Source organism: Chenopodium quinoa, unplaced genomic scaffold (assembly GCF_001683475.1).
Source record: "Chenopodium quinoa cultivar QQ74 unplaced genomic scaffold, ASM168347v1, whole genome shotgun sequence".
Classification (NCBI taxonomy): Eukaryota; Viridiplantae; Streptophyta; class Magnoliopsida; order Caryophyllales; family Amaranthaceae; genus Chenopodium; species Chenopodium quinoa.
In genome coordinates, this window is record NW_018744616.1 from 748,353 (window position 1) to 769,266 (window position 20,914).

At 34.4% G+C, this 20,914-nt stretch overlaps 2 protein-coding genes across 6 annotated transcripts; both read left to right on the forward strand.

Annotated features, from left to right (window-relative positions):
* The first annotated feature begins 550 nt into the window (after positions 1–550).
* LOC110700021 lies at positions 551–4,221 on the forward strand. Of its 4 annotated transcripts, XM_021877510.1 has the most exons (5): positions 551–981; positions 1,855–2,028; positions 2,756–2,943; positions 3,271–3,434; positions 3,580–4,221. In XM_021877510.1, the coding sequence occupies exons 3-5, from the start codon at positions 2,898–2,900 to the stop codon at positions 3,790–3,792; spliced, it is 423 nt and encodes a 140-aa protein (XP_021733202.1). In that variant the 5' UTR covers positions 551–981; positions 1,855–2,028; positions 2,756–2,897; the 3' UTR covers positions 3,793–4,221. The 4 variants fall into 4 exon arrangements, 2 of the variants coding, with proteins under 2 accessions (XP_021733202.1, XP_021733203.1); XM_021877511.1 differs by having other exon boundaries at positions 1,860–2,943; XR_002507069.1 differs by lacking the exon at positions 2,756–2,943 and having other exon boundaries at positions 556–981; positions 3,271–4,221.
* A 5,044-nt stretch (positions 4,222–9,265) lies between these two features.
* On the forward strand, positions 9,266–19,757 carry LOC110700022. Of its 2 annotated transcripts, XM_021877513.1 has the most exons (15): positions 9,267–9,934; positions 10,351–10,772; positions 11,096–11,295; positions 11,848–12,012; positions 13,252–13,566; positions 14,111–14,269; positions 14,345–14,494; positions 16,509–16,712; positions 16,804–16,848; positions 17,015–17,194; positions 17,283–17,324; positions 17,643–18,165; positions 18,480–18,629; positions 18,728–18,795; positions 19,247–19,757. In XM_021877513.1, the coding sequence occupies exons 1-13, from the start codon at positions 9,520–9,522 to the stop codon at positions 18,480–18,482; spliced, it is 2,823 nt and encodes a 940-aa protein (XP_021733205.1). In that variant the 5' UTR covers positions 9,267–9,519; the 3' UTR covers positions 18,483–18,629; positions 18,728–18,795; positions 19,247–19,757. The 2 variants fall into 2 exon arrangements, with proteins under 2 accessions (XP_021733204.1, XP_021733205.1); XM_021877512.1 differs by lacking the exons at positions 18,480–18,629; positions 18,728–18,795; positions 19,247–19,757 and having other exon boundaries at positions 9,266–9,934; positions 17,643–18,460.
* The last annotated feature ends 1,157 nt before the right edge of the window (positions 19,758–20,914 follow it).

The window sequence follows — 20,914 nt, forward strand, 5'->3', positions numbered from 1 at the left end:
CTCCTTCATTCTTGATTTTTATTTGTGAATTTTGTAGGGGCTTCCGCTGGTTTTTACCGGTGGAAATTCCCAAAATCTCTTTAATTGCTTACAATAAAAAGATACCATCCTTAAGATGGTGTTCATGGTAGGGATTTTGATTACTTGTTTATTGAAAAATGAAAATCGAAGGTTTTGCAATTTCTACCGGAGTTTAGAAGACCACGGAAGGATATTCATCCAAAAAATTATGCATCTGCAGATTTTATGCCGAATTAGAGCGAACTCACGGATTGTATTGCTTCGGATGAAGTTTTTTGTTAAGGCTATTATCAATCAATTCTGCGATGTTAATTTTAGGGTTTTATATGTTTTTGTTGGAATTTTAAATTTCTCAAAAATTTATTGTAAGTGCCGTTTGGCTATTTTATAAATGAAATCTTTAATCTTCCCGTAAAAAATATATATATATATATACTATTAAATTATATCATTTATATATTACAAGACCACAAAACTAATGTAATTTATTAGCAATTCAATTCTTATGTTTATTTCTTATTAATTTTAATATAGAATTATAATTTTACAAATGGAGTTGTTGGGATTTGTAAATACCTAGAATAGCTAATCTTAAAATACAAAAATTTAATTTAATTTTACAAAGATACAAGTGAAAATTAGGAGGGAAACTTACCTCCTTAATTTGATAAAGCATATAATTTGATAAAAAAAATTTGTGGGAAAATTACCTTCAACAAAATTTGTGGGAAAATTACCTCCAAAAATTTATCAACTAGTGAAAAATTCCCTCCAACAATAAGTAAATAAAGATCGTAAAAAAAAATATAATAAAATCCTACTCCCTCCTGTTCTTCGGTTCTCTACTACATTCTCCATTCTCTATTGTTTACCGATTTCAAGCGTTTTCTCCATCAGCTTTCCACGGTCTCCATTCGGGTGGCTTCCTCTCTTGATTTCCTCCATTGAAACAACTTTAAGGTAAGATATTGCTTCTTTATCTATTCATCCTACATCAATTTTCACAATATAGGGTTAATCTCGTTAATTTGATGATAATAATCTGAAATTTAGGGTTCCTATCTTGTTAATTTGATGCTAAAAATTTCACAATCTAGGGTTTGTCTCTTTAAATTATTCATCGTTATATATTCTCCTAAGTTTCAACTGAGTTAATTTCAAATTTTGCCCATACTTTAAATATAATTTTTCAGTGCAAAACCACGAATGAAATTGAGTCAATTCAATCAAATAACACAAATGAGATTGTTTGTAATTGGATATTTTGAAATTGATTTTATTGATATTCAATCAATACACGAATTAAGAGCAAATTTACCAATAGGCTCTTTCTTTTCCAATTTGTTTTTCAATCTATTGAAAGCAGCAAAACAAATTAATCTTCTTCCTCTCTCCTATTTTTTTCATTGTATGATAAATCTGGAAAATGATCATATTGAATTAATGGTTTCAACGATCAGATTGTTTTGGATGGTTGGTTCTAATTTTTGGCATTTTCTTGTAGTAGATTATCTGAGTGTTTGTTTCTCTCATTTTATTTTTTACCAATTTTGTTATGTTTGGTGTTTGTTACACCATAATCATGGATTATATTGGTAGTGGTAGAAGCAGATTATTTAGTCCTAAAATTGATGCTATAAACCAGTCCATATATAGAGTCATCAGTAGTTGTGGATTCAGTATTACGAATGTCTTGCTGATATTGACAAGACTCACTATCATGACACCAATGTTATGAATATTTAGAAAATTGCCTATGGTTTCTTGTTTTATTGTTAAAACTGGATTTAAATACAAATAAATACCATCTTACATAGCTTTTGTGTTGTCCAGAATAGAGACTCGCAGCAGATGCAAGGACAGAGGAATGCAATGGTAGTAGTTAGTCTTGGTGCTTTTAGTTTTTCCGAACTCCAGATGATGCCTCGGTGTTGCGTTTGAGGCTGTTAAAGCCACAACCACATTAGCTACAACTGCTACCGACACTGCAGCATGTAGCTGTTCATTGTGAGTTCTTATCTCTTGTTACTTTTTCTATCTTTAATCCTTAATTCGTGTCCACATTTTTCTCCATTTAGTCATCCTTTTGCATAGTTTAATAACTATGACATGTATTAAATTAGCTGCTATTAGTATTACTCAGACTAGTATGGTTTGGTTGGATACCGGACCTTTATGCTTTGTTGCTTGTCTCAAAAAATCATAATGCATCATAATTTGAGCTATTCTTTTCTATGTTAATTTTGATTGCTAAAATAGTTTACAATAAAGGTAGTTCAACTCTTATGAAGGAGTCATATAAGGATAAATTATTGTGGGAAGTAAGAAACTAAGAACATTAGTCTTCTTTTCAAAGGTATGCTTAAAATTGGAATTCTAGAGAGGGGCTTTCTGTGACAACCACAACTCATATATGCTATAGGTTAGGTTTAAAGTTTTAATATATGCTGCCTAAGTCATTTTTTAATCTGATTTATTTTCACTTACCATTCTAAATTTGTATATATTTTCTTTAATTAAAAGTGGGAATGGGTTGATAAAAGGGGATGAGGTTAAGACTAAAGACGATATGATGGCATTGCTTTATATCTGAGTTTTTGTATTCTACTGCTGGTGTTTCTGAACTACCATTGGGTTCTTTTTATTCACATGTGCCATCCTTCGATTCCTTTCCTAAAATCTTAGTTCTTTTGTAGATCATATATGAATCTGGCCCCTATTTTTCACTTTATAGAATTTTGGCACTTGAATCATGGGGCAGCCTCAAATGGCTGGAGGTGATAGGGCTGGTGCACCTACACCATAGAGATAAATGACCAACAATGCCCTAGCTTACCTGAAGGCAGTGAAGAAATTATTCCCGGAGAAGGAGAAATATGATTAATTCATCAGGACATTATGAGGCAATAAGCTGGAACATTGGTATTTTAATTCAGCCTAAGATGCAGTTCTATATGTTTCAGAATTCTGTAGCCTATCAATTCTAAACATCAGTTCTGATTGTCAGCTCTGAAATCAGATCTAAATTATAGTTCTGAAATTCATTTCAAGATATCAGTTTTGTTTTTTAGTTATGAAATCAGTACTAAATTTCAGTTCTGAAATCAGTTTTGAAATTCAGCTCTGAAATAAGTCCTGATAATTATTTCTAATTCAGATCTGAGACGGTGTTCTGAAATCAGTTGAGAGATTGTGATTTGAAATTAGTTCTGAAATTCAATTCTGAATTTCATGGTTGGTTCATTTCAGGAGTGCTATATTGTTGGGTCTTTTACGAAAACAAGTTGGTTTCTGCTACAATGGCTACTCAGATGAGCAAGAACCGAAAGTTCGGTGCTGATGGTGTCATTTACGCCGAACTAAATAAAGTTTTCAGGAGAGAACTCACTGAAGATAGCTACTCTGGTGGCAAAGTTAGGGTTACTCCTATGTGCACGTAGATCATCATTAGGGCTACTTATATCCATAATCTTCTTCGTAATTTACCCCTTTTGTGTTTTGGATTCGATTTTTTCAATTCTTTGTTTCTGATTTTTTAATTTTGATTGATTGTATTAGGTGAGCAGGGAAGAAGGATTAAGGAATCCCTTTTTTTTTAAGATGGATGAGTGTGATGTAGAAAACTTTATAGCCTTTTGCTGGGCTATTTGTGGTGCTAGGAACTCTCAGATCATGGAGGGGGAGTGTAGGGACTATGGGGAAGTGCTGAGCTATGCTATAAAGACTGGAAATTCCAAGCCTGGTTTCTGCTGTGCTGTTGCTGTTGGTTAAGGGAAGGCTGCTGTCGATTGGACAACATATGCAGGACTCTTAAAGGTTAATGTTGATGCTGCCTTTGTAGGTGACTTTGAGTGTGGTTTGGGGTAGTGATCAGGGATGGTTTTGGTGCTGTTATGGCTTCAGGGGTCCAGTAGGGCAGTGGGATGTGAGGGTGGATGAAGCAAAAGTCGTGTGAAGCAAAAGGCTATGTTTTTTTCATAAAATCGTAGCAATTAGGTCAAAAATGCTATGATTTTGAATTGTAGCAAATACATGTTCCTATGTGTTCTCCTAGTTTTGAAGTTCAAAACCAGAGCAAAAGGTTTGAATAAAACCGTAGCAAGTGTACTAGTGTATTTTGCATTGGTACTGCTCTACTTGTTCAGAATTATTGTAACGTATGACTTTTAATGTCAAATATATTCATCAATTTGACAAGACTAAGCTAATGTTCTAAAAAAATGCAAATTAAAAAAAAACAAAAATTAATAATAATAAAATGCAAAAGAAAATATTTTTTTTATGCCATTTTACACTACATTGTTTTTTTTTTTTTAAATAATCAATAATTATAAGATACCACATTTTTTAAACAAATTTATTTGAATATTATTTGGGTAAATGTCATATGGTTATAAATTTATAATAGTGCATAACCAGCAATTTTATTTGAAAGAATTTTTAATTTTTTTTACATATTAATTTGTATTTCATGTTTGAAACTAATTGTAAATTTAACCATAATAAAAGAAATTTTGTTGTAAGATTCCTATCATTAGACTAAGTTTATTTTCTTTAAAGAAATATGGTCAGTTTATATTAACCTATGTTTGCCACATAAATAAATTTTGATGTGGCACAAGTGTTATAATGATTGTCACATTGAATAAAATACCCGTGACACAAGTGTTTGTTTGCCACGAGAATAATACTGTCGTGGCATTACTGTCTATTTGCCACGGGAATATAAATACGTGTGGCATAAGTGTTTATTTGCCACGGGAAAAAAATATAGTCGTGGCACTAGTTTCAGTTAGCAACGAACATCATTTTTCCCGTGGCATAATATTTGTTGTCATATCAAGTTTATTATTGAATTTAATTTTTCCCGTGGCAAGATCAAATTATGCCACGAATTTATAATTCCCGTGGCATAATTCGTGGCACAAGTGGTGAATTGTTGTAGTGTTAAAATACACCCTTGTACATGAAATTACAGCAAGTTTAAAGCTTTATAAAAAATTGAAATTTACTTTACACATGAAATCTTAAAATTATAGTAATATTTAAAACTACCAATATTATATATTAAGTTAGTAGGCTTTAAACTCAAAATTTCACCAATTCAATGCAAATAGAAGCTTCAAAAACAATAACCTAAAATCTGAAAAATTTATCCTCAAAACTAATCTTCAAAATTCAATGTTTTATACTCACAAAATAGCCCCTACAATTATTTGTAGGAATTAGAATCATCATGAAAGTATGAAGTTACCACAAGTAAAACCCAAAATTAAAACTTTGGGAAATCTGAAAATTAGTTTTAATCATCAAAAATATAATTTTAACATAATATAAGCACTATATACTTTAATAATTTGACTAACACGTTTTGAGCCCTAAAATCATGAAAATCAAGGTTTAAACCCTAATTTTCATACTTATAAAAATCTGAAATTTTTGTCGATAAATTAAACATAGAAAAATTCACAAATTTATAATCTTTTGTAATTTATATGCATAATCAAACCATAGTAATAACAAATTCAGAACAAAATTTAAATAAAGATTAAAACTTGAATTAAATAACAAGGAGAAAAGAAAGGAGGAGGAAGAAGGGTATCATGTACGGTGGTGGTGGTCGCCTGGTCGGCGGCGGCGTGGCTAGGCAGTGGCGGCAGAAACAGCTGCGTTGGCAGCAGGTGATGGTGGTCAGCCATTTTTTTTTTATTGATGTGTGAATAGGAAGAAGAGGCAAAGCAACAATATAATTTTTTTTTGAGGTTTTACGTAAGATTGGAGGGGGATGAGGGGAAAATTTGTGGGTTTGAGGGTTTCCTAATCCAACCATATAATTAGGACAACTTGTTTATGCCTAAATATGTACCAAAGCTTAAATAAAATAAGACGTAAGGTTGGGCTTTGAGGTAACTTGGACTAGGCTATTAGTTTGTATGGGTAAAATGATTAGTAATCACTAAATAACTTTAAACTAATTTATTATTTACGAAACATTTATAAAATAATCATGTATTTAATAATAAACTTTAATTATAAATAATAAAATATAATTATAATAATCACAAAATCATGGGGGATTACAAAGTAAATATGCATCATTCATCAGATACATATATCATCTATATTCTATCATTGTATGATATTGCTTTAATTTATTCACATATCTTTACTTTTCATATTGCATTTAAAATTATTATCATCACTTCCAAATTAATTATGACTTTGATATATAAATGAATATGCATGCCAAGCATTGTAAGAATATTTTGCATTTTTTATGAAAGCATATAAGAAGGGATACAAACTCCAATCGGCTAATGGTTTTAGAAGCATATAATGTTCTAATAGCATTTTATGAACCATGAATGAAAATCAAGAACTTAGACATTGTTTATTTATATGTCTATCTTTAAAAATTTTACTTTTAAATATTGCAATATTGATGAGATATTATCCAAAACTCTAAAAAGATTATTTTGGACTAAATTCATGACATCTCAAACTGAATTTTGAGCATGTGAGAGTAGTAATGTTTTATTATTTGTATTCTCAAGAGAACTCTCAAATTAAATACAAAATGTATAAAGAACTGAAATTATGCAATACTTATCTGTGTGAATAATTTGTTCTGGTCCAGAAGAACCAAAAGCGATGCATTGAGATGATTCATGTTACCGATAATTTTTATTTGACAATGATGATATATATATGTTTTACTGGTGGTTGATCAAATATCGATAAAAATTTCAACTATTTATTAATGACCTCCAGAAGAAGGTACAAGCATGTCAGATATATAAAAATGGATAAGAACCGTGATTTTTGTATATGAGGATATGTGTTATTATCATAATATATGAAATTGAATTTTTTTTCAAAACATTAGTACATAAGAAAGAGATCTGTTCATCATTACATTCTATGTGTATTATTATGTTCATATGTCTGATGACAAGAAGATAATTTAGCGATTCAAGTAAAGATTTAAAAACTCAAGTTAATTTTGTAAATTAATTATCAACAAAGATTTTGCTGCTACATAGAAGAACTTGCTTGTGTACATATATTGGATTCATTCCATCTTCGTGTAGCTCTCCTTGGTGCCTACATGGGTCGCTTGCGACGAGGTTTGGGCCTCGCTCTGATACCAACTGTCACGGTCCGGGAGTTTGGACCCCGAAACGTGCGACGCGCTCTAGCCTTTTGGCGGCAAGAACGCTAGCCTTGAGTGGAAGAGGGGCTTGCGAGCACAAAGCAACACAAGCGGGCAATTAAATCAAGGAGCACTCGCGTCTATTTGAGCGACGGAGTGCGGGTGGTCGGGGCTTGTGACGGCCGATACTTCAAGGCGGGCACAAGCGGGTCCGAACCACGAGTTCTTAGTGCATCAAGTTGATTTGGAGGGGAGCTATTATGCAAGTAAGACACAATATCTATAAAGGTCTAACAACAAACAAGCATAAGAGCAAAGCAACACTTGGTAGAAGGCTTAAGATTTTATTAATCATTCACCCTCTAAAGAGCTTTAAATGACATACAAGGAGAATCCCTAGTGAACACTGATCTGACAGTAACACAATAATGAGACCTCAAGCTAAGAAAGCATAAACTAAACTCTAGGAAAGCACCTAAAGGGAAACTAAAATATCAAAAGGAGTTGGATTCTAACACATAGTTACATTGCTAATTCATGTAAAAGTTACCTTTTTTTTTTTTTTTTTGAGGGAAACCAAGCTAGTTTATTAATTTAGGGACAACTTGTCCATGAGTACATAAGGAGAAATTTCATTCCGACAAGCTAGTTTATTAATATAGTTACCTTGTAGTTTATTGTACAAAATAGTTAACTAAAATTGATGATATGCAATACTCGGAAAATGCTTAATAATCCTGATCAGTTGGCTAGCATTGGTGCTGATAACGTGTTATAAAATAAGGGGAAAGAGAGAATATAAGAGAGAGATATATAGAGATAGGCAATTGTGTTATGTCCATTCATCCATTTCATGACCATTTATATATATACATGATGTGAACATTGTAACCTATATGGACAATGAAGAGTCCATTCATGAGAGAGTTAATGTGAACTAATGACATATGGAGGGTTACAAGGATGCTATTAAAATCATACTTTTTTTTTTAAACGGCTATTAAAACCATACTTAAAGTAGTCATAAAAGACATAATTACAAGCTATAATGGACATTAATTAGGAAAAATTAGAAATAATAATCCCAACTTTCATCAATTTTGCTACAATAATCCCAACTTTGGATTATTCCGGAATAATCCGAACTTTAGGGGGTATTTTTTTTCTTCAATCCCAAACCGGTCAACAAAAGTCAATGACCTATTATATCAGTTCACTTGACATGTGTCAAGCCCTGATTGGTAAAAAAAAATTAAAAAAAAACCCGAAACTAACCAACCACCAGTCAGCCTCCCCTTCTCCCACCAGCCACCCTAACCACCACCTCACGGCCAACCTGCCACCCCTTTGTTGCCGACCAGCCGTGTGAAACAACCTCCACCGCGTCGCCGTCTTCCTCCTTCCCTGAAACAACCCCCATTCCCCACGAAACCACCTCCCCGAAACCCGAAACCCCAAATACACCAACGAAACTCTAAATCCACCAACGAAACCTCTCCCACCGCCAAAACCCCCAATCGTTCCTCTCACCACCCCGAAACCCTAAGCGGCTAGGGTTTTCGACGGTGGGGAGGAGTTTTTGGGGGTTTTCGAGAGTGGGAGACTGGATTTAAGCGGCGATTTTGAGTGGAGGATATTGGGGGAAAAGGAGAAACGACGAGGGGGAAGGGGGAAACTGGCGCAAGGGGAGGGGAAAGAGGGAACCGGCGCAGGGGGAGGGAATTGCGCCGCCGTTTAGGGTTAAACTGGTGGTTGGTTAGTTTTTTTTTTTTTTAGAAATTGTTTTAGCCAATTCAGTAGTGACACGTGTCACTTTTAAAAGTAAAAAAAAAAATTAACCCATTCAACCGGTTACCGATTTTTGGGATTGAAGAAAAAGAGGAACCCCTAAAGTTCGGATTATTCCGGAATAATCCAAAGTTGGGATTAATGTAGCAAAATTGATGAAAGTTGAGATTATTATTTCTAATTTTTCCCATAAATTATTATTTGTAACATTATTTGAATAATTGGACACAAAATTTCCTAATTTTATTACGAAAATACCATTTCATATACATAGTACTGCTTCACATAAATTGAGAATATTTACCCCAATTAATCAATAAATACCTTGAAATTCAAATTCTGGAACCCTGGCACTACTTTTTCACCAATACAAAATACAATTGCGAACGATGGCCACCCTCCACAAACCCTCACTGTCGTCAAAATTCTCCCTCTTTCTTACAATGTACTCTTACTGTGGTTTCTAGTTGAATTGTAGGGTTGTAATTGGGGCTCAATTGTTTCCGACTGAAATTGCAATTCAAGGTTTCAAAGTTCTAGATTTTCCAGCATAATTCATGGGCAAATATGATTTTGAGGAAGAATTGTCCGACAGTGACGGCGACGATGATTTCTTGCATGATGAGATTCGAGCGCTTTCGATGGCGTGTATGCCACCGCAGCCACCGCCTTCCGCCGCAGACGGTGGCGCCACTGCCACTGCCACTGCCGATGACGATGAAATGTCCGACGACAATGATGATGACGACGATGACGACTTGGAATTGGTTCGTAGTATAAAGGAGCAGTATGGGTGTGGGGATGATATTTCTCAGCCATTGTCTTTGAAACCCATTATGAGTTTACCTCCTGCTTTGTCTGATGATGATGAAGAAGATGATTTTGAAACCCTCCGTGCTATTCAGAAGCGCTTTTCGCGGTATTGTGGCGCCGGTGCTGGTGCTGGTGGTGGGGATGCTGCTGGTGATGATGGTTTGTGCCCTTTTAACTTCTATATTGAACTTATGTTGAGTTTGTTGCTTGCATACTTATACATTGTTGTTATTTTGGTATGATGTTTTTCTTGAATTTATTTGCTAATGCTATTTTTTTGACATGATTAAAGAATTGGTTGTATTGTGGCATTGTTTACTAAATTTGTAGAGGTGAAATTGACGATATTAGTTTAAGCTTAATGATCTTCTCACTTGGGATTCTATTTTAAACTTAGCTAGTTGTTCATTTGACAATATGGCTAGGTTGCCTTGAATATGTGCTGTTGTGATGAGCTGTGTACTGATTTAATTTACGTTTTTGAGATATCGGATATACTTTCTAGTTATTATGAACTGAATTTGCTGTTGATTTTCACCATTGTTGATTGACTGTATGGATGATCAATATTTCAGATGCAATGGCAAGAAAGGATGATAACTCTGTTGACAAATCATTCCACAAAAGTGATGCCGTTGGCACATCTTTGGGATGTGAATTCTTGGATGTACATCAAGGTGTATTTGGGCAAGACACTTGGGATGCTGCTGAGAATTTTCAGAATGTGGAGACTTCTAACTGCACCTCCAGCTTCCCCATATCTGCACAAACATTTATGGAAGCTATAAAGAAAAACAGGTCCTCTCAGAAATTTATACGAAGCAAGATGCTTCATATTGAAGCTAGGATGGAAGAAATCAATGACATTAAAAAGCGCCTGAAAACACTTCGAGACTTCCAGGTGCAGTGCAAGAAAAAAATTGGTCGAGCGTTGTCTCAGAAGCAGGATGCCCGTGTCCAGCTAATTTCAGCTCCAAAGCAGAGAGCTAATACAAAGGTTTGTCTTTTTTGCCACACGGCAATTTTGTATCTATTCGATTAAATAAAAGCTCTTTAATATGTCAAATATACACCAATCTTCAAAAAGTGGCGAGTCATTATATTTTGTTGGGTTTGGATGGGAGAAGTGAACTTATTAACTCAATTACTTGTAACAGGTAGCTGTGTTAAAACTGATATACGATTCTGATTTGCTGGTTATTGCTTAACACTTTAACCCTCGAATTACTTTACTAAGACATTTTTTGAATCACAACAGCAAACAAGTATATTTCAATTTTCTGCATTGTTTATTTTCCATTGACTTGAGTTTTTTCACAGGGTTCCGAGAAAAATATTTCTGCAATGTTATATGGCCCATTGGAGAACTCTCATGTTGCTTTGTACAAGGCTGCTATGGAGAATTTTCCGCTGTCATTTCATCGGGAGAAATGGTCAAAGGATGAAAAACAACTTCTTAATAAGGAAATTAGTAACCAGTTCCAGAAAAGTTTGTTCAACAAATCTGCTGATGCAGTAAGGTATATAGTTTTCTTGTTACATGTGGACTCGTAACATTCTCAAAAGCCTTTTTTTTTGTTTTGTTGAACTAATGATTTGATCTACTCATATAAAATAGTAAGATAGTTTTCCATCTTTAATCGTCCTGACGAAAATTGTGCCCCATATCGTATTATTTTCTTTCTGTCTATATTTTCTTACATACTGATTTGCAAACTTTGGTATCTTTGTGAATTGTTTCTAACTCTTGCTATCTTGTATGTTCACGCTGCTGGAGCTAATACCTGTTTCTCTACATACGAAAAGAAAATGAACAGAATCACTGTGCTTATAGGTTTATGCCGTATCACTTTTGGTTGAATGTTTAAATGAAAAAGCAAGTGTGTGTTGGAACAACTACTTTTCTGCTCCTTTCTGTCTCTTTTATTTCATCATATATTTGAATTACACATTAAACTGAATTTATAGTCTCATTCTATTGTGCAATTGTACTCCCTATTCTTCTATGGGATAGTGTGTAACCGGTGTATCATAGCTCTTACTAATGATGTACGCTGTGATTTCTGTCCCAGTGCTATTGAGGAATCTGGCTTTGACAATGGAGTGGATGGTATGATTTCATCAATAAAAAAACTTGAAATTACTCCGGAAATTATCCAAGACTTTGTAGGAAAGGTGGACTGGAATCAATTGGCTTCTATGTTCCCACGTCGCTCTAGAGAAGAGTGTGAGGCAAGGTGAGCATCTCAGTTAGCTTTTGGCTGGTGGGAGCTTATTTTTACATATATATGTTTAAAGAGTTTGTCATTTTAGGCATGTTTGGTAATTAAACTTCCATAATTAGCTAGTTTTTAGCAGTTCCTTTTCTAACTCTGCTTCTTTGTTTAATAACACACCATTGTACCAAACTATAGTCACTTCATCTCCTTGTACACATAATCTCTAGCAAAAGAAAATTGTTTATCTGAATCTTTATTTAACGTTTATTGTTTAAACATCCAAATATACATAGACATTGAACCACTCGAATAATGAATAAATTTCATTAAGAAATGGTAGAATTTCAATTACTTTGAACCTCCCTAATTGGGTAACTCTTAAAATCCTCACCGCCTTTGTGCTTTATATCTTGTCAAGATGCTAGATAGTTTACTTTGTCTAGGAACAGAATAGGATGTATGGAAGCTCAAGAAAAGACGCGGGAGTTTCGTCACAATTGCACACCATAAAATTACCATTTCAAATAATGGCATTGCATCCCAACTTAATATTGCTTATTCACTTCATGTTAAACATTTAAAACCTCTTGGAGGATGAAGATTGTCCCAATACATATATATTGAATGAAGAAAAATCAATGTCCTCTTTGATCAATTAACTTTTTCCTCTCCTTCTACTTTTCCCAACTTTCCTATATTAGTTGCAATTCTTGCGAATACTTCTTTATAGGAGGAGCTTCTAGTAGTTTTACTTCTTAGTGAAGAGACATTGGTAGTGGCCATTCACGATATCATTTCCTGTTGTCTCCTCTTTGATGTTTTAAATCATGATCTGTCATAGATTTATGCTTAGTTTCAATAAGAACCTTAGCATGCCTAGCCGCCAAGCTAGTGAAGGCGGGAGCCAAATTGCCTCAACCTTGCTTGGCGCAGTGCTCTCCAGAAGGTGCCAGAAGACGTGGCGCTTAGGCCGCCTTTACCAAGATGCAAGGTGCAAGGCGCCGTGACTAGGCCGCCTTACGTTAAGACCAAAAAATTGGCTTAAATTCAGAGGAAAAGTCTAAAAGACCAAAAATTTTCCAGTTTGAATCTTACATTGTCTTAAGTTACAAATTCGAGCTAAAGCCCTCAGTGCATGAATTCACATCAATTTAATCCGAAATTTTCTAAAACATTAAGTTGAAGAATTAATCTCTTGTTGCATGCTATAACCTGTCTTATAGCAGGGGTTGATTATTTGTTGATTAATACATGCAGGTGGTTAAATAATGAAAATTGTGTGATCAACCGAGATAACTGGACATCAGACGAGGACAAGCATCTTTTGCTTCTCATTCAAAAGAATGGAATCCATAATTGGAGTTATATTGCTGAAAAATTGGAAACTAATAGGACTCCTTTTCAGTGTTTGGCACGTTATCAAAGGAGTCTTAATGCAAGTATATTAAAAAGAGACTGGACAGAGGATGAAGATGCTCAATTGCGTTGTGCTGTGGAGTCTTTTGGGGAGAGTAATTGGCAAGCTGTTGCTTCTGTATTAGAAGGACGGACAGGTACCCAGTGCTCTAATAGGTCAGTAAAAATGTTAACAATTCTATGTTGAGTCTGCACTTCTCATACACTCGAATGTCTCTAGATTGCTTTAGTATAACTATGATCTTCAGCTGCTGCTCTAATTATACATCTGGTTGATTTTGTTTTCATTTCTTGGGTGTGAGAGCATATAAATGCATTAGGCTGTCTTTGTTCACAGACTGCTTATGCTCAATACATTAAAGAATGTCACCTCATGACCACAGTGTATTGATTTCATTTGCTCAAGAGCTAAGATACATGTAAAGGACTATTTTTTATTTGGGAATTATGAAGGGGGGATTTCTAGATTTCATTTTTTAGCCCTGGTTATGGCTTTAAAATTAATGATGTATTATATCAAGATTTTGAGAGGATAATTTGTCTGTGTGCAATTTGGACCCGATTCCTTTTGGTTATTTCCAATTTATCTTGCAATTGCTTACTTTTGGGATCCCTTACATTGCTGTCTTATTTGATTTGAATCTATTGGTTTAACTGAAAAGTTGGTGGATTGATTTTTTGTTTCATCTTCGAAAATTAGGTGGAACAAAACATTGCTTCCAGCAAGACAACGGGTAGGGACATGGAGTATTAGTGAAGATAAGCGCTTAAAGGTTGCTGTCACTCTTTTTGGCCATAAAAGCTGGCACAGAATAGCCTCGTTTGTTCCAGGAAGAACCCAAGCACAGTGTAGAGAAAGGTAAATTTTTGGCTTTGGAGCTTATTTATGTTAATATTACTCTGACTAATATCTATTTGCTTTTTCTTCTTGTAGATGGGTTAATGTTCTTGATCCATCTTTGAACCGGGGTCAATGGACTGAAGAAGATGATATGAGGTTAATAAAAGCAATACAAGAACATGGGCACTGCTGGTCAAAAGTTGCTGTATGTGTTCCTTTACGAACAGATAACCAGTGCCGTAGGTATGTTGTGGAGATTTTTTGTTTCTTCTAGACTTTACTCTTTTGCAATAGATATTAGGAAAAATTGTCAAGAATATTACGACCTTTCACCGGTCTTCCAAAAATAAAACGACTTTCTGATTATTCTGGAATAAAACCACCTTTGACACTGATCTTCCATAAATAGGATAAAAAATCGGTTACCTGTTTAATAGGTTACAAAGGACATGTGTCACATTATAATTAATTAGAATTTTTTATTTTAATTTTAAAATATTTTTGTAAAAAATGATTTTAATTTTAAAAAACTAAGAAAAAACCTCCCACCCACTAATTCCGGCAGCTCCCTGCCCCTCTCCTCCCCCTTTCGACCAGCCCCACCATTTCCCCTCCCTTTTCCGACCATCCATCCCCCTTCCTCTCCTATTTCCAACTACACCTATCCCTTCCCCTCCCATTTCCGATCTCCCCTTCCCTTCGCGTTTCCGACATCACCAACCCCTTCTTCGTCCTCCCATTTCCGACCTCTGCTTCCCTGTAACGGTATCTAGCTCAATTTAGTCTCTAACACTATGTCACTTGAACTCAGTTACCCATATCTAACGTGGGTATGTGTACAAGTGTCCAACTAGGCTTTTATTTTGTTTTATTTTTATTTTTGTTATAGAAATTTCCATGTTTTTGTTCCAAAATGAAATGTCAAAGTATTCTACCCATGTCCAAGCGCAAAGATTCGAGTAACATAGCGTTACAAAAGAGTGTCATGTTTGCATATATTCTTCTTTCTTGTTTCATTTTCAGCTATCTCCCAAAACACTACTGTGATAACTAATCAAAAAGATAAAATTCTTTATGAATAGGTTATCACACACTTCACCTCAAACACCAAATAACACCTTCACCTTGGATTAATTGATACTTCATAAAGACATTACCTTGGACGAATGTTACTGATTAAAGTGCGATTTATGTTTAACTAATTAAAAAGATAAAATTTTGTATGAATAGGTTATTACTCATTTCATCGCAAACACCAAATAACACCTTCAACTAATTGAAAAAATTGATACTTCATGAAGACATTACCTTGGACAGATGTGATGGATCAAAGTGCAGTATAGGTTCAACTTACCATGGTGCGTGGTGTGGTGGCTGGTGGGTGCGCGGGTCGATTTAGTCTGGGAGGATGGCGTGGATGGTGGTAGGACAGAGGAGAGAGTGAGATGGGAGAGAGTGAAAACATAATAAAAATACAAACACTGTTTCCATTGTAGTTACTTTTCAACTTTCACCGATTGGGTTCTCAATTTTATTTATTTCTTGTATTTAAGTCTTTTTTTTCTTCTGTAACATGGTAATTAGGGCTTTTTTTACAGCCCTACCTGACAAGTTATACATTACTTGGGACTCCATGATAATCCATTAAAACTTGTAGGGAATGTGCTACAATTATGAGTTTGATCTTGCTTTTGTACTAGTTCTTCCAATTGATGAATTCCAGCTAGTAATTGGAGAATAATGTATAAGAATTTTGGCTATGTATACAAAACCAATCTCCATTCAATATAACCATTAGAAAGCAGAGGCTATCACAAAACACACTCTGAACACTCTTGGGTTTTGTTTAAAACCAAATAATGCAATGATGTGGGCAAGATTTAGTACCATGTATATAATGCTAGTGGGGAAGATGGAGTGAGAGTTAGACAGCTCTCGTAAATAAGTTCGAAATATGAAGTTGATTTTCTTTTGGCAATAAAAAGACACGCTCAAACTTTAAGCATGTTATTTTGTTAACGCTTTAAGCTGACAATGAATAGGTTCTGTTCATTTATTTATTAAGTGTCACTACAAATAAATTAATTTAAAATAAGTTCGGTTCAGTTTAGCATGTATAAATCAAGTTCGAAAATACGTTCACTGGTTCACAAATAGACGTGTGTATATTTTATCTATAGTAATAATTTATTTTTTTTCCTGGAATCTTTGTGATATGAGTTCTGGTTCTGATTGTTATTTTATTTAAATATGTCAGGAGATGGATGAGGTTGTTTCCGAATGATGTTCTACGACTTAAAGCTGCTAAAGATATTGAGAAGGCTGCTCTTATATCAAATTTTGTGGATAGGGAGTCCGAACGTCCTACTCTTGGGGCGAATGACTTTGTTCCATTGCGTATCACTGACTCAACTAATAGGCAGGAAATTGAAAATGTAACCCAAGAACAAAGCAAGTCTAGGTATACTTTTTCAACGTTGATTTTCGAGCTGATTCACAATTTGTATAGAGCTTTCAGGTTTTGTTGACTCAATTATAAAATTTAAATGCAGGAAAAGCAGGAAAAGTAGGAAAGCAGATCCAACTAGTGTTTCCTGGTAAGTACATTCTTAGCTGGTTCTTTGCTGCTTTTGTTAATGTTATATATATATATATATATATATATGCCTTGCTGTTGTTTCACAACTTTCAGCTATTCATGAGTTGAGGATTCTACTGTAAATCTCTAATTGTTCGGTAACTATACTTGCTCCTAAAACACAGCCATGGTCCAAAAGGGGTTAGATCAAGAAAGTGTAAAAAAGGTGATAGATTAACTACGCACAATGATGATTGTGATGATGCACGTAGGGCGAATGAGAAAAGAAGAGCCATTAGATCTGGTTCTAAAGAAAGAAGAAAGACTAGAAATTGTAGTCTTGCAGCAGAACCCAATAAGTCACGGTATGATGTTTGAGCAGTCATTTATCTTTTTTATCTTACTGTATTGAAAAGTACTTTTGGTCTTTGCTAATGTCAATTTTCTATGCAGTGAAATCCCAGAATTACATGATAATAGTGAATCGGAGACCTTGTAAGTCATCTGTATTTATCTTTTTTCCTTCCTTTTTCTCTCAACGTATATATATATTGTCTAAAGGTGACTACAACTGAAAATTAACAAGAGCACATAAGATACTAGAAGTATGTAAATATCTGTGAATAAATGACATGTATGCATTCATGGTTTGTGTGTGTACGCCTATATTGTTCAGTGTAATGTTACATCAGATGTACTTGAATCTCCTTTGGTTGCCTGTCAAAAAAAAAAAAAAAAACAAAGTACTTGAATCACATTTTGGACTTGGGATTTAGTTTTTTCTCTAATCATTTCTATTATGCTGGCATGCAGGAACATTCCAATCCGCATCAGATCGAGCAGGCTTCGAGGAGTAAGATCGAAGGAGGTAGCTCTGATTAGTCATTGTGGTGGGTCCCAGGCTACTGGCATACATGATACTGGGATGAATGTAGCTACTCTTGTGCATTCCTCAAGTCAGGATAATGTTTCTGAAATGCTGGATGGTCAGTCCACTCTTTCTGATTTACTATTGAGGATACGTGAAGAACAGGTAGAAATGTCGAATATAGTTCCTAAGACAAAGAAAAGAAGATTCTCTAAACTGCAACCAAGGAGGATCTCTTTAGCTAAGACTAATCTTGGGGATAACAACTGTGAGGCAATGGAATTGAGAACATCTGATGATGGCAATGAGACTCTTCCTAAGGATTCAGCTTGCTCAAGTAAGGAGAATGCTGTAACGAAGCAGAAGAAAAGAAAATTGCGTCTTGATCAATCCGTAGGATGGGAAGAATTGCCCTTGGCAGTTATATTTAGAAGAAATGTTACTCGCATAGAGAGGAGAATTTCCAGTGTGAGTTTCCAAACCTATTTGCATATATAAGATGAGGCTTGAGTGCTCTATCACTTTTATTAAAATTTAGTTTTTTTTTTTTTTTTTTTTTTTAAATCATGCTTCTAGCAACTAAAGGTTTTTTTTTTCTTTTTTCTTTTCATCCTGGTCCTTTTTGAATGCTCAATCTTGCAAAAAAATTAAAATTATGAGCGTGCTTTGTTACCTATACCTATGTTTTGGAATGATATATTTTATTGTTTTTAAGCACTCATGTATAATTCTGAATTTCTGACTGATATCAATGTTAGTGACCTCCTTCCATGGTCTTGCAGTAATATTTTGGGGACAATAATATTTTATAAAGACTAAAAAGATGAGCAAGAAGCTATGGACAGGGGAGGGATGCCAATTGAGTAGATAACTGGTTGATTTCCTCGATGTATTGCTGGCTTATGGTATACAAAAGGATGGTGTAATCATTGGTAGGTGTATCATCCTGTACTGTAATTCCAGAAATTCAGTTTGCAAGCCTAAGATGCTGATTCCTGATCCATGATGTGCTTCTTTTGATATTGTTCAGTGGCCGAATATTTCAGCATGAGGTGGAATGTGCAAAAATATTGACCGACCCCTGGACCTGGTCAGGAGGTTAGCTTATTATTTATTTAGGTTCATCACGCTTCAATTGTTTACTCATTGCTCTTGATTTTTTATTTGTTTTGCTTATAAGCGGGTGGTGCTGTTGTAATGCAACCCTAATTTTACTATCAAGTTTTATCATGCAAATCAATGTAAGATGTAATCTATGTTATATAAGTCGAAGTTGTATTTGTATAGGTTGTATTAAGAGTGGTTATTAGACAGGGTAATCTAATGGTATAGGGTTAGGGTTGATGCAAAAGGGTGTTTATTGGACAGGGTCAATACAAGCTCAAAGTATTTGTACACATCCGTGTCGGAACCTTCTTGATGAGTCTAATGTAGGAGAGTACTCTTTATTAACAAACTTGTTCGTATGTCCCTCTTGATTTTTAATTTTCTTGTTTGAAGTGAAAGGATATATGTATTCAATTATTCTTCCCTGTGGATCATTTTTCAGGACAACATCCATGTTTTAAGTGATATTTTGACCACGTCAACTGTTGCTGCTTTGGACTAGTAGCCTATGATTGAACTTCATAAAGTTTGGTGTTGGATAATTCAGCACTCCAATTGAAGTATCACAAATTGGCTAAGATAGTGCTGACTGTTTAATTTACTCAGTTCACCACTCAGAAGAACAGGACTGGGGAAGTGAGGATTGCACGACGATGCCTGTAACTCTGATTAGATTATAGGGTCTGTTAGCTGGAGTATTACTCACTTTCTTATCTTAATGAAATATGTGTATGTGCTCCTCCAATAGTTACCATCATACCTTAGTGCTTTATTTGGAAGCAGTATCATCTCAGCAGTCCTGATATATATGTGCATAAACAATAAATTGTACATTGTTATGTGTAGAATCAGTAAATATAGTGATAATCTTTTAAGTGTAATATATTGTAAATATGTAGTTTTGTTCTACTTTTCCTCAATTTTCACATTTAAAACGGTTGTGTTGTCTTGTTCTTCCATTTGTTTCCAGTTGTGCTAATTTATCCTTCCTCTCTTTGTGGTTTGGAGGAGCAATAGATGAATGCTTATTATTGGAGACTTGGAGTAGGTCATGTCTTGTTCTTTTTCTTTAACATGTTTATTATCAATACAAGGTTATGACCATATACATTATATGTCATTCATTATGAAACGATATATACCAAACTTATGTCACAAAGTATTTATTTAGAAATATGAGACTTGGAGTAGGTCATTTCTTGTTCATTTTCTTTAACGTGCTTATTATCAACAGAAGGTTATCACCATATACATTATATGTCATTACATTATGAAATGAAATATGCCAAATTTATGTCATGAAGTATTTATTAAGAAATATGATTCAACTAATTAAATATCATCAAACAATGGCCTATGAATTATTCATTTTATCTGGCACCAGCGTGATTTTTGAGAATTAAAAATAATACGATAAGAATGTTTTCCAAAAAGGGTAAATTCATGTTTCTCATATTGATAAACATGATAAGTATCTCAAAGGAATATTTTTGTCATTTTAGGTATATAAGTGGGGCTAATTATGTGAATTGGTCTTAATTTGGCATTATCTTCTTCCATCTTTTCTCCTTCCCCCATTTGTTCTCCATTCTCTTACCTCCATCAATAAAATTCAATGGAGAAATCGGAATGCACGAACATCTTTGATAAAGGTAGAAGTCGAACCTTCCCCTAAAGGTTTAACCAAGCCCTACTTTATCTATTTTTATTAGGGTTTTTCGTTTAATTTGGCGGCGAAGCCGCCAGAAAGTCTAAGAATGTTGAAGAAAATAGAGGACAACGAAGATGATGGTGGTTTATGAGCAAAACGATGATGGTGGTTTATGGTTGATTGTGGTTCAATGGTGTACACTGGTGAAGGATCGAAGGTGAGGAAGAACGAAAGATTAGAAACAAAGAATTAAATAAAATATTTAAAAGTTACTCTTATTTACCAATATGCCATTTTGAGATACAATTATGTTTATCAATATGAGAAACTGGGGCCTACTAAAAAAAAAAGCTAATCAACAATTATATATATGGTTAACTTAACAATTGAAGTCTAAATACCTTTTTAATATTTGACAAAAGATTGTCATGCTAAAATTATGTTACAAAACTTACAATA

Excerpts from the sequence above, each read along its gene's own strand:
- LOC110700022 (XM_021877512.1), top strand. The coding sequence starts at position 9,520 with ATGGGCAAATATGATTTTGAGGAAGAATTGTCCGACAGTGACGGCGAC. Across the intron at positions 14,270-14,344 it reads CAAGCACAGTGTAGAGAAAG|ATGGGTTAATGTTCTTGATC; the intron begins GTAAATTTTTGG and ends TTCTTCTTGTAG. Across the intron at positions 16,849-17,014 it reads GATCCAACTAGTGTTTCCTG|CCATGGTCCAAAAGGGGTTA; the intron begins GTAAGTACATTC and ends CCTAAAACACAG.
- LOC110700021 (XM_021877510.1), top strand. The coding sequence starts at position 2,898 with ATGATTAATTCATCAGGACATTATGAGGCAATAAGCTGGAACATTG. Across the intron at positions 2,944-3,270 it reads GGCAATAAGCTGGAACATTG|GAGTGCTATATTGTTGGGTC; the intron begins GTATTTTAATTC and ends GGTTCATTTCAG. Across the intron at positions 3,435-3,579 it reads ATAGCTACTCTGGTGGCAAA|GTGAGCAGGGAAGAAGGATT; the intron begins GTTAGGGTTACT and ends TGATTGTATTAG.